This window comes from Serinus canaria, chromosome 3 (assembly GCF_022539315.1).
Source record: "Serinus canaria isolate serCan28SL12 chromosome 3, serCan2020, whole genome shotgun sequence".
In the NCBI taxonomy this organism is placed as follows: Eukaryota; Metazoa; Chordata; class Aves; order Passeriformes; family Fringillidae; genus Serinus; species Serinus canaria.
This window is the reverse complement of record NC_066316.1, coordinates 63,389,513-63,406,993: the sequence shown is the minus strand read 5'-3', so window position 1 is coordinate 63,406,993 and position 17,481 is coordinate 63,389,513. Positions and strand designations below refer to the sequence as shown.

The 17,481-nt window shown below is 34.2% G+C and overlaps 1 protein-coding gene across 4 annotated transcripts in view; it reads right to left on the bottom strand.

Annotated features, from left to right (window-relative positions):
* TBC1D32 (TBC1 domain family member 32) overlaps positions 1-17,481 on the bottom strand; it is a 75,985-nt gene that overhangs the window by 36,876 nt on the left and 21,628 nt on the right. For all 4 annotated transcript variants that reach the window (XM_018917124.3, XM_050972775.1, XM_018917129.3 and 1 more), the window contains 6 exons: positions 17,268-17,350; positions 15,528-15,666; positions 15,000-15,087; positions 13,402-13,520; positions 12,690-12,806; positions 9,354-9,442 (listed from right to left, as the gene is read on the bottom strand). In XM_018917124.3, the coding sequence (XP_018772669.3) occupies positions 9,354-9,442; positions 12,690-12,806; positions 13,402-13,520; positions 15,000-15,087; positions 15,528-15,666; positions 17,268-17,350 (635 nt within the window). The remainder of the gene's footprint in view (positions 1-9,353; positions 9,443-12,689; positions 12,807-13,401; positions 13,521-14,999; positions 15,088-15,527; positions 15,667-17,267; positions 17,351-17,481) is intronic.

The following is a 17,481-nucleotide window of genomic DNA, read 5'->3' as shown; positions in this document are numbered from 1 at the left end:
GCAACATAAATTAAGGCTGATCAGCATTATATTTTGCATTCACATAAGATTTTATATGAACTAGAAAATATACTGTTTTAAATTCATAGTCTGTTAGTCAAAGCTTATTTTCTTCCATGCAATTCCTAATATGTTTCTACTGACAATAGCAAAAACTCATAAGCCATTCTCTCAATAATTTAACACCTGTACATTTATACAGTTGTGGCCAAGGATTAAACAGCCAAGATGAGAATATGTCTCAGTTTTTTTCTGTTGTTTTTTAAACAATTGACTTTTTCAGTTTCAGTACTCTTCAGCTTTATTTCTTTTACATTAACTCTTTTGTGACATCAATTTGTTCTCAGTACTTTTTTTAAATCAGAGAAGAAGAAATGACAGTTCAACTGTAATTTTTATTATTATTTAGAAGAAAAAAACTCAGGAAAGAGCACTGAAACCATTATGAAGATGGATAATTTTTTCTGTGAAGTACAATAAATGGCTAAGACCAGCAGTTAAAAACCACTTGGGAGAAGACTAGTAGCTGAGAATGCTTTATAACATCGTCTCCTCTGGTAGGCAAGACTGAGCAAAAAAAAAAAAAGAGAAACCAACCATGAGCAAATAAAATTAAGCAGATGGAATAGTGGTAGAATAAATGATGAAATATACAAGATCTAGTGTAAGCAGCTGCTGCTTGGGCATTCAAATGAAATTTTCACCTATATAGAAAAAGACATTTAAAAATGCAACTATTGAAGTACAGGTTATTTCGTTAATTGTAATATTCCATTGATTACCTTCCAAAGTCATAAATGTATAAAGTTTCAAATTAAAAAACAAACAAACAAACAAACAACCCCAACATATTTTATAGTAAGTATATTTGTAACAACGCTTGAATACAGCTATGGAGTTTTTTGTCTTTTTTGTTTGTTTTTGAAACATAAGAATTGGATCAGACTCCCCATCTCAATATCTCATCTATAGGAAGTATAGGCTTATGAGAACGTATAAAATCTTTACAGATACAACACAATATGATTAAAGCATATATTTTTGAGATATAGTTTTAAATTTTCTTTAGAAAGACTCCCAACCTAAATACTGCTGAAAATTGGAAGATACACTTTGATTAAGTTCTTGGACCTGGGAAGAGCCCCATGCAACAGCACAGGCTGGGGACAATCAGTCATAAAGCAACTTTGCAGACAAGGACCTGGGGGTCCTAATGGTCAATAGCTTGAACATGAGTCAGAAACAGGCCCTTGGGGGCTAGCACCATCTGGGCTGTGTAATGAAGAGCGCTGCCAAAAGTCACTGGAGGGAGGTCACCCTGCCCCTCTACCAGTTCTGGTGAAGTCATACCTGGAGTGCTGGGTCTAGTTCTGAGCTCCCCAGTAACAGCATGACATGGAAGCACTGGAGCAGGTTCAACAAAAGGCCAAGAGGATGATTAAGGCTTGGGCCATCTGACAAAAGGAAAAGCTGAGAGAGCTATGACTGCTCAGCCTAGAGAAGAGGATCCTCAGGGGAGATCCTGTCAATGTGTATAAATATCAAACAGGAAGGTTTGACAATTGAGACAGACTCTTCTCAGTGACACTCAGTGAAAGGACTAGATGCAAAGGGCATGAATTGAAAGACAGAAAATTCCATTTTAATATACTGTGACACTGGTAAAACAGTGGAACAAATTGCCCAAAGATGCTGGAGCATCACCAGCCTTGACAATACTCTAAACCAGACTGGACACAGGCCTCAGTAATGCTCTATAGTTGAACCTACTTTGAGCAGAGCAGTTGTACTATGCAATCTTCCATCTCCCTTTCAATTCTGATTATGTAATTCTGTGATTGCTACTAGTAAGATAAACCATTCACCCAGGAACAAAGTGCAATGCATAAAAAATAAAAGTTTATCTGAAGGCAGTTCTTTATAGAAAAGTAGTGTCAAGGAAATACAGAAATATCAAAATACATATCATAGTTGTGAAAATATGCTAGGAATAAGTAATTTTGTTCTGAATTCTGCATTTCCTGCCCTATCTGTTTTTCTTGAAAAGTGCTCCCTGGATTCTACACCTTCAACTACAATTTCACAACTAATACTTCACTGCAGAAATCCCTAATCTAAAAAAAACCATTCTAACTGGTACTCTGTTCCACAGGCTATCTCCTTGGTTTTGGTATATGGAATCATAATGACACAACAAAAGGTCCTTTGTGGAGTATAAATCAGCAAGTAAATAAGCCTTGCTAATTTTTATGCTGTCTCTCTAAATGTTTTTGCCTGAAAATATTATAATAAACTGCCCATTATTTAATCTGAGTTGCTAAAAATGCATATTATGAGGATAGCTTATGACCATCTCAATTTTTATTTATTTTTTAAAAAGGAGTTCCTTTTAAGAACACAAAAGAGTATGTTCTTCATTCTTTTTCCCAATATCAAACCACATTTCTCTCAAACAGGACCTTTATTATGGTAAACCCAATTCTATTTTTCTGCAGTTCCCATTACACCACCTATTCACTATTCTTCCTTACTTTCATCTGTTCTTTCCAAAGCCACTCTGATGTTCTGTCCTCACTTCAGGCATATCTGCTAATGTTCAGCTGGTGGTGAAAGATGCAAGATATTTCTCTTGAACACAGCAGCTGTAACAGTCTGTGGTGGGTTGACACCAGTCAGCAACTAAGAACCTACCCTGCTACTCACTCCCTTGCCACTTGTGCCTGGCCAGTCTCTGAGCAATGAGACCTGCAAGAACAACCTCCAAGCCCCTCAGTGTGGGATGCTATATGGTATAGAACATTCCTCTGGTGTTCAGACCAGCTGTCCCAGCTGTTTTCATTCCCAACCTCTCACACATTCCTAGGTATGGGTAATGTTGATAAAAAAGAAAGCCCTGTTGCTGAGCTGTTGCTTGCACAGTGTCTGTGGAACCATGCTGTGTTATCAATACTCTTTTAGTCCCAAACTCAAAACACAGCCCCCATGTGGGGTGCTATTAAAAAGCTTGCCCCCAATCTGTATGTACCAGAGAAACAAGATACAATTTTATGCTATAAGCAGCATAAAATCTCCACCACATAAAAAAAAGCAAGCAGCTCATCCAAGTAAACTATACTACAATCTCAGTAATAGATGTGTGCACGCAGCATAAAATGGCCAACTAAACACAAAATGCTTACATCTCTGCTGCAGACAGTGACATGATGCTGAAATAGAGGAGTAAACTGGTCTTTAGTAAAAGGTTTTCTTTTGGCTTGTATTTACTGCCTTCTCCAGATATAGACATGGCTGAATCAGGCCAGTGCAAAATACATAGCATGATATTTGTAGAGAGCTCAGCTGTGGAACAAGGTAAGGTGCTTTTTTTCATGTCTTAGGAATAAATGTTAAAAACTTAAGAGCAATAAAACCAGGACTGGAACCTCTGTGCAGTAGCAGGACCTCCTTTTCACTAAATGACTATGTACAACAAAAGTGAAATCCAAAGCCAAATTTGCATTAAACAATTTCAGTTGTCATCATCATGGGACACAGCCACAAAACATTTAACATCAGAGCTTTCATTAACAATTTGATTTATTCTTTATTATGCCATGAGTAAGAGCCTAAACTTCAATGAGAATGTGGATCCAAACATTGAATAGCAATTATTATCAAGTGCCAGACCAGTAGACAGAGGCAACGGCTAACAAAAATACCCTGCAGAAGTCCAAAACCACTTAGTGTTGGAACACAAAGGGCATTTGGAAGCTTCAGCCAAGCAAAGCCTTGCACACTGCCTTTGCCAACTGAACAAAAGGCATTAGCAATGAGCAGATAGAGGATGCCTCTGCACTTGGTCTAGCTAAAGGATTGAGGCTTCTAATTGTTTCACTGAGGACAATGCATGGTTTTGAAAAAAAAATATGAGTTTCTGTATACAGGAGTTTCTGGATACACCTTTGGTGCCTGGGGAGCTGGAAGCCACTACCTCAGGACAGTCATGTTTCTCCCAGAAAGAAAACTCAGGGACTAATGTATTCCTTACAATGTTTTCCACATGAAAAGATTTTCAGAAGAGCACCTACACCATTTCAGCTACCCAATGTACCTACAAATGACATGTAATGTGATTGCAAATGATAAAGGTTTCCCCAGCTAAATAAAAATGCTTTTCATGAGCATCACTTGCCAGCCTGGAGGATCAGAAGTGAAAAATTTTAATTTCCCTCAGTTAAGAAAAGAAAAAAGTCAACAAACAAGTGACATCTGATCACAGAATCTACTGTTCCTATTTTATTAATAATTATTTGTTTTAAATGAATAAACCTAATGAGCTTCCATTCAATTTTAAGTTAGCAAAAAATAGAATTAACTGTGCAACTACATGATCACAGATGATGTGGAAGCATTCCCACATAATCCTGTTGTAAATCCCCGTCATTAGTAGTCACTGCTAATTCAGACCCTGTCCGCTTTTACCTTTGGATTCTGCTATTCATGATGCTTTTTCATACAGAGAAAAAGAGAGAATAATATAAACAGCATTGTGTTGCAATCATTAAAATCACACATTCTCTTAATTAATAATAACACACATAATGCAAGTACAATTAAGGAATGACCTATTTCAAATGCTGAGGCTACCTCACTATTAAAATGCTATTATACAAGGGGGGTGTTTACAATGCAGTTGACAAAAGTAATGGAGAAGAATGCAGGAGTGATTATTTGTATTTCCTAAAATCACAAAGTTATCTTTTGCCTACCACATTTTTTCATTTAATTCATTCACCTGGATTTCACTGGAATGCTCTAGATTAAATTTTGACAGATATGTATTGCTTTAAGGCAAATTTCAAGATGCTGATTGATTTTGATGTCAGTAAAGTATAAGCCATTTAAATTTTCTTTCCTAAATCTTTTTCTGCTAGTTTTTTAGGGCAACAGAAATACATACAATGCATTTTTATCATTCTCTGCACTTACTTGGTAAGCAAGAAAACAAAAACAAAAGACATATTCAACATAATATTTTATATGATAAAGAAAATGTGACCTAACAATGTCAAAATCTTTATTACACAAACCTGAAAATAACAAGCCAATATAATTTTTCTATTTGCAGCAGACAGTAGATTTACAATCCTGAGGCTGATACAGATGAGCATATGACTTGGACTAATATTTACAATTTTCTATCATTCCAAAGGAAAAAAAATGCATTTATTCACACAGAGCATTGTAATAAAATACCGGGTTTTCAGCCTTGCCCTAGAGAAGCCTAAAATAAATCTATTTTCCATTGCAGTTCAAATTACACTTCTACAAAATGGGTTATCTTCAGAGATCTCTAATGACAGGCAAACACACTGAATCTTTAAAATTAGACAGTCACAATTTGCATATCTGAAGGAAAAGGGTTTACCCTCAGAATTTCCCAGGTATTTCCCTGCAGAAGGCCAAACTCTAACAGAGTCGCTTGATGCTCACTAGCAGGAAGCACCTCAGTGAACAAGTGTGGAGCTAACAAAGGTCCTTCTGATTCAGAATGTACGTACAAAAGATCTTTTGACTTCAGAATATTTAGGAGTTTTATTGATTTTTGCACAAAATAAGCCACTGGGGAAAAAAAATGATAGCCAAAGAAAAAAAGGTCTAATTTTCCTCTTTAAAGTATTCAAATGCCCCTTACTGCCATTTTATCATATATCCACAAAAAAGAGATTCCAAGAACAATGTGATACAAAAGAACTCTATTAAGTAAAAGGGAATTTTTGCGAATCTGCCTGTAAACCAACTCCTATTCCCTCCCACTGCCCACAGTCTAGGCATTTTCCAGTAATGTTGTTTCTCCTGTTTTTTACTAATTGAGTATCTTCTAATTTATTTTGGGGAATTGATACTGTTTAGAGACAAGAACCTGACTATCAAAGCTAGAAATTCTTACTCTGCCACACTTTAATACAGCTAACAAAACAGTGTCACTAACATTCACAGAAAACCTATTTTCTGAATAGAGAGAACAGTAATATGTAAATTGCTGAATAATCCTTCAGGCAAAGACCTTGAAAATATATATATTAGGCATATATTTTCTTGGCAGGCTTTAAAAACTCATGAATGCATTTACTGTACTGAAATAGTAGACAAATTGTGTTGATAATATATAATATCATTATTCTTATATTCTCTAACTTATATTAAAAAGATTCCTTTTTAATATAAGTTAGAGACAGTTAGAGAGCTCTTCAAAGAGCTTGGCCTCAAGAGGGAGGTGGTGAAGACTTCTAGTATCACATTTTAAGAAAACTGTTATTTCTCATATGCAATATGTTTTAAAATCAGATTTATGGGTATACTTGTATCAGAGAAATAAAGCTGATCATTAAAATAAGAAAATGCTGTTTCGTATGTTAAAAAAATATTGCTTTAATTACTGATTTAATTTCCTTTCTTTAGGATTTGTGCTCTGATGGCAAGTTCAAAACCTTCTACAACAGGAAGACCACTGAGTATTGCTGCATTCACTCTTGTGCATCCACATTTACAGTCTGTACAAAAGAGTGCCTGAGACAGCCTTCAGTATTCTTTTATCAACTGATATTGGCCAACTGGGAGACTTCTCTATTCTAAATAGGTGTAAATTTGCTTTGAAGCTAAATCCTGAACTGACAGTTTGAAAATCTTTCTATAGACAAATTAGGAACTGTCTATATACTTAGACATTTCTATTCCTATCTCCAACTTCTTGCCTAAGGTTTCCCTTTAATAAATAAATAATAATAATGATAATAACACTTTTTTTTTCTCCAGTTAGCTTAAAAGGACGTTCAAGTGTACAAATCTCATCACAGAAACACACAATGGATTCAATCAATAGAATACCAGATCACTGTCTGAAACTACTGAAGAATCATCCTAGGCAAAGATACTTCCAAGAACTTAAAAAAAACCAAATAAAAACAAAACAAAAACCAAAACAAAACAAAACCCCAAACAAACAAACAAAAAAACCCCTAACAAAACCAAAGAATAACAACAAGAAGAAAACCAAGGGAACCACAGAATTGAAATTAGCTACAGCTTGTGGTGGACCTGAGTATTTAACCCTTGACCACACAAACCCTAATCTATATGAATGCACCATAGGGAGTATTCGTTAAAGACTAAGAGATATTGGCTATGCACACCCTATTTTGCTTCCCTATGTTTTCCCTTTGCTTTCTACTGCATGCACACCACTTTACAGTGTTTAAACTTGAAAAATGAAGTTAACAGCAAAGCCTCTACCAGACTGTCCTTCAAAATTGTAATTCAGAATTCACGCTTATTCAAAATGAAAAAAAACTATCCACCAAAAATGCAATAAAAACATTACAAACATAAATATCCCAAATACCTACGCATTTTGGATTAAACAGACTGTGGAAATGCCAATGTATTTTATGCTTTATATGCAATTGCATAACCAAAATAATTTAAGACACTGAAGCTCCATATACACATGAAGGAAAATGTAGTTCTAAACTGCAGAAGTTGTTTAACAATCAAGTAAATGTGTTACTGTTTTGAACAAGAAAAGCAGGACCTCACAGTATAACACTGTAAGTTAAACAGATCTGAAGTTCAGCACTCAACTATGGGTTGAGTTGAGCCACATATATAGTGTATGGCTGTGTAGATCTGGGTTTGGCTGTACCTTTGGTATTAAGTCTAGCAGAAATGTTTCCAGACAATTGCTTCACAAAATCATACTGTTTTTCAATTATCTGCAATTATCTCCTAAATATTTAAATTCTACATAATAGCAAAGAGAAAATATATATTTTCCTATAATTTCCACATTTTCAGATCTGTTAAGTATCTAATATTATTTGGTATAGCTCCTGCTGAACTTAGAACTCTTGATGGAATTTGGTCAAGGAGCAAATCAACTACACAAGGCAAGGCTTGTTTTACACAACATGGATGTCTGCAGTCAGTAGCATTCACAGGAAAGATCACAGAACTTTGAAATGAACTGCATACCTCTCATGTTCAGGTAATATAGGCCATGATTACTTACAAGTCTTACTACTCTAAATAAGTCTTAATACTGTAAATCCTGAGCTGGAAGGGACCCATCAGGATCTAGTCCAACTTCTGGCCCTGCACCCCTAGGACACCTCAAGAATCACAGCACATGCCTGAGAGTGCCATCCAAATGCTTTTTTGAACTCTCTCAGGCTTGGTGCTTTTATCACTTCCCCAGGGAGCCTGTTCCAGTGCCCAAGCACCCTTTATTTTAAACTGTAAAATATCTCATTTTCTCTTGATCCTAATTAAATCATTGGGAGTTCTGTCAAGTTTTCTATGGAGTCAGTCTAATCCTAAATAACGAACAATTTTTTTTTCAAATTTCATCTTAAGACATCTCATTCCTATATAAACTAGTGATTTCCTCCAAAGCAGCATTTATAACTTCTGATTTATATGTCAAAATCAAATATATCTCCCAACTCCAATCTCTGCCATTGTTCATCTCCTCTATGCTCATCCTTATCAACAAATTGTACTGTATCTCATGGTCATTCATATATAATATGTAATAATTTTACTGTGATAATGAAGTACAAATATGGCTGCAACAAGCTAAAGTTTCAGAACTTAATCAGCTGGGCTATATCTTGCTCAAGCAAGGTAATCAAAGTTTTCCATATTATGAAGTACAATCTAATAGATTTTTATTTCAACTGTCTATAATAAGTTCCCAACAAAAATGTGAATTCAAGGATTTACATAGTCATCCTTGGAAAACAGAATAAAAATGCAGAAACTAATTTTTATGTTAAAATTATAAAGCACTTAATATTACAATACACGAGCAAAATAGTGTGAGCATCTTTTAAGTCTACCTTTAGGTTCTAGAAATATTTGGAACCAAATACTATACTCCTTAAACTATGTTTACTCCTTAAACTAAGTTTTTGTGAAATAGGTGATAATTAAACAAATAGTTAAAAAACAATTTTAAGTATGGGGAAACTACATAAACCAAAATGACATAAACATAGTAAAAATAATTTTAGTATTTTGGTGTACAGTAGATGTACAACTTGTTTTTTACAGTCAAGTAGGCAAAATAACATGCAATTTCTATCATTGCTTCTCATATTACAATATATCTATTTACAGATAATAAGATTAGATCTGCCACTGTTCTCATTTTGTAGGCCATTTTTCATTAAATCTTCTTATGGTAAAAAAAGGGGGAATTTCACCTTCATACATAATAAAACCCAAACAATGTTATCTTGTCAGAAGTAACACATCCAAGCATATTTTATCCTATTTAGTTGATGTGACCAGAGAATAAAAAACATGCACCTTACCTCAGACCAAATATATGGGATTGTTCATAATTGAATAAGGAATGAATTTTAGCTTCTGAGTTCAAAATTATAAGTCTGTCAATGATATCCTGTCAAAGCAAGAAAAATGTGAACAACCATGTATGCTTTTATAATTTATGAACATCATAGTTTCATAGGAATATTTACTATTGAATGAAAGCTATTATTAAAACAAACACTGAAATTATTTCTGTAACAGGAGGTGTTTTCCACGCAAAAGTAAACAACAAAATTGAAGGCAAAAATGGCAAAACTTTACTAACCATGTAGGAGGTTAGGAAAAAAATCTATTAAAAATGTAAAAAAATACAAAAAAATCCTTGAGTATTGGCTATCCTCTTTTTTCTTTAGAATTACACCACAAAAAAAATTAAAATGTATTTTGTATGTCTGAAGTGTGTACATGTCTATTTTAATAAAGAGAACAGCAACTCCTTCAGTATAACCCTTTCTCACACCAGTTAGTACTACATGCTTCAAGACAAAGCCATTTAGTCTTGGTTTAACAAGGCTTGGCTCAGATGTTGAGGCTTACACCCTTCATCTTGGAGCATCTCATGTAGCAAACAGTGACTTGTGGCTGCTTCCCACTTCTTCCACAAAGCCAACCCAATTAGCTTCCCCTCTGGCTCATTGCACATGCAAACTGCTTCTGAAAAAATTATTTCATTAAAAAAACTACGGAAGGAACAAAAACATTGTTCATGTTCAGTGTTGTTATCATTGTTATCATGTCAGAGAGAGATTGCTGTGCTATAGTCACAAGAAACAAATTACAAAATCCTTATGAGCTTTATTTAATCTTGATTAAATACAAAGTTTTATTTTCTCCACATTTTAGAAGTACAGTTTCAGAGACAGCAGAGGGAGTTATTATGCACCTAATTAGATCACTGAGTCATTTCAATAAGGTATGAAGGGAAAGTTAAGACCCATACTTTAATGAAATTAAAAAAACCTCTGGTTTTCAATGGAGAAAAGTAAAAATCATAAGTAGTATATAAACTCACAATAGTAAAAAAAAAAAGTCTAGAACTTTTCAAATCAAACTGTCTTCATAGAATATACTCTTATTTAAAATTCAGTGAAAGCATACTTTTCCTATTAGATTTTTCGGGCAGAGGGGGAGACAGCTTTTACCACATAGAAGATTTACAATAAAATTCTCAATTAAAAAACTCAGCTTGGACCTGGCTGTTTATAAAACTGATAATGCAAGCAATTTATTTGTTTGGGAATTAAGATTTTTTTCAGATCTTTGTACATACAAAGAGTTAAATGCTAAGAGATATTTCTCTGACATTATCTTCCTTCTCTCATTTATAAATCAAAGCTTGGAGCTGCAAAAGAGTACAAAGAGCAGGCACAGTGAGAGGACTACTGAGAAAGGAGACCAAGCTCTGATTTGGGATTTCAGGGAGGAAGATAATGAACGAGGTCTAACACAGGATTACATCCAAAAAATATGTGGACAGATTTGCACTGCTCAGCTACAGAGCATAGTTTAAATATTACAAGTCAGATGTCATCTACTTTGAATACCCAAGACAAACCATCTAAGATTCTCTAGAATCACTGAAGAAAATCACCTTTTCTAATGTCTTTCAAAGCTACAGGTCTAGAGAGTACCTTCCAAACTAGATTCCCCAGAATATATACACTGCAGAAACCCTTGAAGACTGCAGGCAGGCAGAAAATCCTCATTTATGTGTTCCATTCTCAAAAGTAATTTTACATGACAAACACAGGAAAATTTTTCTTAATACATGCAAGATTTCTTTTCACTAAAAGCACAAATGAAAACCTGATTAGTCTACAGTTAAAAGTTGCAAAAGTTGTTATCAACTATCACAATTATCAGTTGTTACTAACTGATAATCTGTTCACTCAATGATAGAGCTAGTCAGATAAAATATACATCTTTTACCTTTTGCTTTCTGGAATCACTGCCCAAAAACATGGTCATAACAAGCCTGTATCTCTTCTTAACTTCAGAAGCTTTCTGAATGCTTAGACTCAGCCATTATGCATTAAACTAACAGAAGATCTGGCTATTTCCTTTCTGTTAACTACATAATCTTGGATGCCTATCTTACATAGCTAGGCATATCTTGGATGGCTAGGCCCACAAAACCCACTGCTGCACAGTAGTTAACTGAGACAAGCCTCATCCAAAATATCTTTATCTCCTCAGGGAACTTTGAACAATTGTATTAATACTGACATTTCTAGAAACAGAAAATTTCAGAAAAATACTCAAGTGCTTCTAAAGCTAAAATAACACTGGCTTCAAAAAGCTGCAAAAATCATTCTTGAGATCTTCCACATTTTGAATGCTCTCAAATATATATGATCTTCAGCATACATCTATCTTACTCACTCCAAGTTCCTTAAAAAACTTGATAACTGAACAAAGCTATCCATCGATGAATACACTAGCATTGAGTAGATTGGAAAAATGAAATTTATCATGCAGTTTCCTCCTGAAATCATCAAAACAGTATTAAAAAAAAGAATTCAAAATCCCTTCCAAACATAATATACACTATTATGATAAATTCTGTCTAAACAACTTGAAATACCACCAATCCAGAGCCTGTGCTTTACAAACACTTTGACATAACAGCAATTTAAAGTGCTAACTCATTAGGAAAAAAAATCTGATTTTAACTGCCACACAAGGTCACAAATTGTCTCTGCTTTGTAGATGAGAAAAAAGCCGTAATTGACTGCAGTAGAATGATTGAATACAAAATAATACTAAATACAGAAATGGTGAAGCTATTTCTCTGAAGTATGTCTTAATCAGTAGCTTTCCAATTACTGATTTTTTCCTTTGTGTGAATTATGTGTCCTATTAAAAAATAGCCTGAGGTATGAGGCTTTTGAGTTTTCATTTTGTTTTGGTTTTTTTTCTTTTATTCTTTTTAAATCCACAGATAGTGTGATAGAGCAATGCTGTACAAAACACAATTATACATATTTTCTAACATTTTCCCATATGTAACTGTATGCACATACAAACATGATTATTTATGTTCCTTTTTTCTGTGAAAAAAACAGAATTCTAACACAAGTCAGGAAAAATGATCTTTAAATTAGGCATCAAAATTTATATTACCTTTAAGATTTCAAAATGAAAATTTAGATTCATATGAAGTGATATGTGCATATACTGCCCTCATGCTGTATATAATACAAAATGCAGAAAAATTCAAAATCTTTTAATAGGAAAAAAACTTACTCTTTTATAACAAAAACATTTTCTCAGGTAAAAATGTCTTCACAGAATTATTTTTCCTTCAAAATACTTACAATTGTATCTGTGGGTACTTCACGGAATGAGTATATGGGTTTATTTGGTATATCTCGTTTACTCAGGAGCTCAAAAACGGCTGGGTAAGTGAGCAAGTTTACCAGAAACAAAAACGACTAGAGAAAGAAAAAAAAGGAGGGACAACAGGGAATGTTAATCAGTTAAGTGCAACCAAGTAAGTGTTAGCAATTATTTGCCATTTACATTAACTTTGTTCTTATCCTTTACAGGCTGAACTTAACATAAATATACCTGTCCAAAATAAGACTGCATACCCTGGTAGGCATCTATGTAATCTAAAAGGGCAATAGTGTCTGAAATATCTATTCCCTATCAAATTGCACATACAATTTTGAAAATTACAGTATTTCATTACCACTTAATTCTAAAATTTGGAGACAAAGAATAATCTAAAATGTCACTCTTCCTGATTTTATTACAGTAATCTGGACATAAACTGATGGTAAGCACTTAAAATTTAGTTTTGTCATGATTTTTATTCATTATTTCATAGTTAATCCTTGGCATTGTGAACCACCATGTAACATAAGAATCCTCTATCAGTCATCATTTGACTAGTGTATTACACCAATTTTGACAAATGTACAAAGAAGCAGGTATAATAAAAACTTACAGAAAGGTATATCATCCTATCTGAACCACAGCACTGTTTATTTCCATACAAAAACGTAAGATTAAATAATTTCTCACCTTCTGACAACTTGGGTCAATAGGGTCAACTGGAGTAGATTTGGGTTGGGTTATTCTCAAATCATCTTTTCCACACTCCAAAAGAGCCCATAATTCAGTCACAATTGCCTTTATAAAGCCTAAAACAAATGTTCGTTCTAGTCATGAGTTTCATATTAGAAATATTTTATACCACAATTCTAACCAAGATTTGCAAAATTCTCTATACTGAAAGCTGAAATTTCACAACACAGATTGTCTTAGGGTTATTATCCCTGCTGTTCTCAATCCTTTAGTCAAAACTGCCTTTCTAGAGCAGTCTGCTTATGTTCAATCTACAATCTGCAGCAATGGTTTCCAAAGACTATTACACTAGAGTAGGATTACATTCATATATCTTCTATGTAAATGAGCTTCTGACCATCTTTAAAAAGTTAACTGCAATGGATCAAGGCTTAGCTAGTATTGTCTCTGTGGTTCTAAAAATACAGATTCACTATAACTCCTAAATAAGTTATAACAGACCACAGTGAAAAGGACTAGAAAAACACCAACTTTAAGAGAAGCACTACTAGCTGAATTTAAATTGGTAAAATGTAAAATGTTAAATATTTGACTAGAAGAGGAAAGAGCCCTCTAACTCTGAAATCTTCAAATATAAGGGTTGAAAATCAATGCTGATTATTTTTGGTATATAATTTGTCTCTGACAACAAAGGGCATAAAAGGGCCATAAGAAGAAATTTGGCTGAAAACCTTACAGCTAGACTGGGTAAGAGGACAGATGGGTAACTCCTCAGTGGATCTGCTCCCTGCTCTGTGAAAAATCCCAGAGGCATAAATAGCAACTAACTAAGAAACCAATCAGTTTCCTTGAGTGGCAGAATTTGCCTGCCTTTCTGACAGTCTTTCAGTCAACACCAGCCCCTTCTAGATACTCCGAGAGATGATTTGCAACTTTTGTACCTCATGGACTTCCTCAGCAGCTTAAGACATTACCTTCATTTTATTGATGAGATTCTAGTTTTAATATAATGGCTACGTGGACTGTTAATGATAACAGTAACAGTCAGGTTATCTGAGACTGGCTCTTGAAGGGACTTTGTCTGAATTGACAATTCTTCTCACACCACAATCTCTTTTACATCTCATTAATGTGTAACTTCACCTATGACATTTCGGCCCTTGCAGTTCCTCACTCTTTGGACAGTCAGTAACCATGGAAATGTACATAAAAATTACAGACATCAACAGTTATTAATTCTGATCTGCAGATCAAAAAGAAGCACCAGCAAACTTATTTTTAAATGGTACAGATGTCTTCACACACATACAGGAAATTTCTGGAAATCCAAACTAGTGAAGTAAAGATTTTGCATAATATCAGGAGAAAAAATAAAACAAACCCTAAAATGCTGCATCAAGATTAATGAATGACTTGAAAGCTTGAGAGAATTAATTTCCATCAAGAAATATTTAACAAACATTTAGAAGTTTTTGTTAATACTGTGTAATTATTTTACACAGTTGCTCTTTTTTTAACATCTTTTTCACTGTCTTTTTTCAAAATGAAGGACTACAGCATGCAATTATTAATAATAACATCATCCTTCAATTTACCTGAATTCTGCAGAGCTACTGAAGCCATTGGTGTTGTTGCCATTTGTGTAACAATGATTCTATTACCAAAATCTTCATATTCATTTGTCTGTTGATAAGAAGTATAAAAGTGCAGTGTTAGTTATTCAGAAGACATGAAACTCTCAAATGATCTCTTAAATATTGATCTTTCGTACACTTGTTTACAGAATTTAATCCACTTTATGTTTAGACTTGAACAATTCATAGATATTATCCTCTACAGACTTACCAGGGTCAGATTCCTAACCAAACATCTTTATGAAGTATCTTATAAAAACTTAAACACAAAATACTGTGGTTGAGATATGCAATATGAGCAAATGAAACCATTAGTATTATAATGTTTTTGTACACATTCAGTAGGATGCCTTTGGCATTACTTTTTTGCACATTATCTGACTAAAAATGCACATTATCTGATTTTTTGTTTATATTTATATAAACAAAAAATCAGATAAAAAGCAAAAAGTAAACTACCAAGACTGCAAGCATGCAATCCATGCTTACCTGGATTTTTTTTGATAAACTGTTACACATAAAGTTCACACAGTCATTCATGGCATCTGTACTATGAAGCAGAAATAGTCCTTTGGGTGTGGTAGAAAAATTTAACAAGGCATCCAACAAAGTCTCTTCCCATAACAAGCTGCAAGAGTAACAAAACACTAATTAAAAACTATATGTAAAATAGCATGGGAAAAATGAAAAAAGTACAATTCCTAACTTTGAAAAACAACAGTACTTTACTCACTGTAAATTCGTTTACTCATTTAATTTATAAGCTTATATTAGATTTAAAAAAGCATCTGGAGAAAAAGATAATACACCAGACTGCATTTTATGTGAATATTCAAACTCAGAGGGGCAAAACTAATGTTATGTAGGAGCACAGAAGAGAGAGACGATGTAAAGGGGAACCCAAAAGACCTGTAAAATCTCTAAACATATGTGTGATTTACAGTATGACTTTATACAATCTTAAGATATTAACATGGAAGTTAGATGTTGGCAAAACAGGCACAGAATTTCTCAACAATGTAAAAACACTACGAGGGACTCACATTTGAGGAGCTAAAGGTTCCTACAAGAACTTGGTATGGACTTATGAAGAAAGGTGCTATATTTACACAATAGCTTCACATAATAAGAGCAGTAAATGGAAAATCAACATTGTCCTGAATTTTCAGAATTCCAAATACTTGTGCATTTCTCGTCTTAATGAATATAAACTTCTATCAAAGGACATTAAATTTCAGTATAAAAGGAAGGACACCTTTCACTTGGTATCAGCAAAAATGCTGCCAATCTTGTTACATAATATTTTGAAGGTGTAAATATGATTCAGCAGAACAACATTTTAAATTAGTACCACATCAAAGGAGTAAGATAGACAGCTAGTTTGTTCTGTGATTTCTAACTCACATTTTCCTTGAACCAAATTCTTTAGTCAGAGAGAATTAACTTTAAGTCAATTTTACATAGATCAGACACCACTCTCTAAGCCAAGGAAGCTCTCAAAGGTCTAGGAAGAATTTTGTAGCTCTATTGAGACCTATGTTAGGATAGTTTCTCTACCTACCACTATCCTCTTGGCAAAAAAGACTGTCCTGGGTTTGGCTGGGATAGAGTGTATTTTTTTCAAAGTAGCTGGTAAAGTGCTGTTTTTTGGATTTAGGACAAGAATAATGTTGGTAACACATATTTTAGTTGTTGCTAAGTAGCACTTCTCAAAGTCAAGAACTTTCCAGTTTCCCATGCTCTGCAAGTGAGCAAGTACACAAGAAACCATAGAGAGCACAACCAGAAGAGCTGAGCCAAACTGGCCAAGGGGATATTCCATAGCATGGGAAGTCATGCTTAGTACATAAACTACAGGGAGTTGGCCAGAAAGCCGGCAAAAAACCAGTCTTAAGAGATGAGCTGGGCATCAGTCAGAGGGCGATGAGCAATTGAGTTGTGTGTCACTTGTTTCTCTTGTGTGTTACTTCTCTCTCCCCTTTTAATTACTATTAATGTCATTATTACCATTAGTAGCATTACTGTTATTAGTATGACTATATTTTACTTTGTCTAAATTGTTAGACTGTTTGTATCTCAACCCATAATTTTTTTTCCTGATTCTCCTCTCTACGCTATTGGGATGCAAATGGCTGTGCAGTTTTAGTTGCCAGCTGGAATCGAGCCACAAGAAAGACATGGGGTTACAAGATGATTCAATTACTGATACACGTGCATAAATTAAGTTACCTGGTTTTTGATTCTTGACTTATTGATGAAGTGGAGTCTGCATCAGTTACAGGAGTAGGTACTCTTTCTGAAAGCAAACTTGTCTGTAAAATAAATAAAACACCTCCTTAAAAAAAAATAAAAAAACACCTCCTTAATATTGATGCAGGACATCTCCCTGCCAGGAAATGACGTGCAGTAACTCCATGATTCAGAAGGCTGAACAATTGCTTTA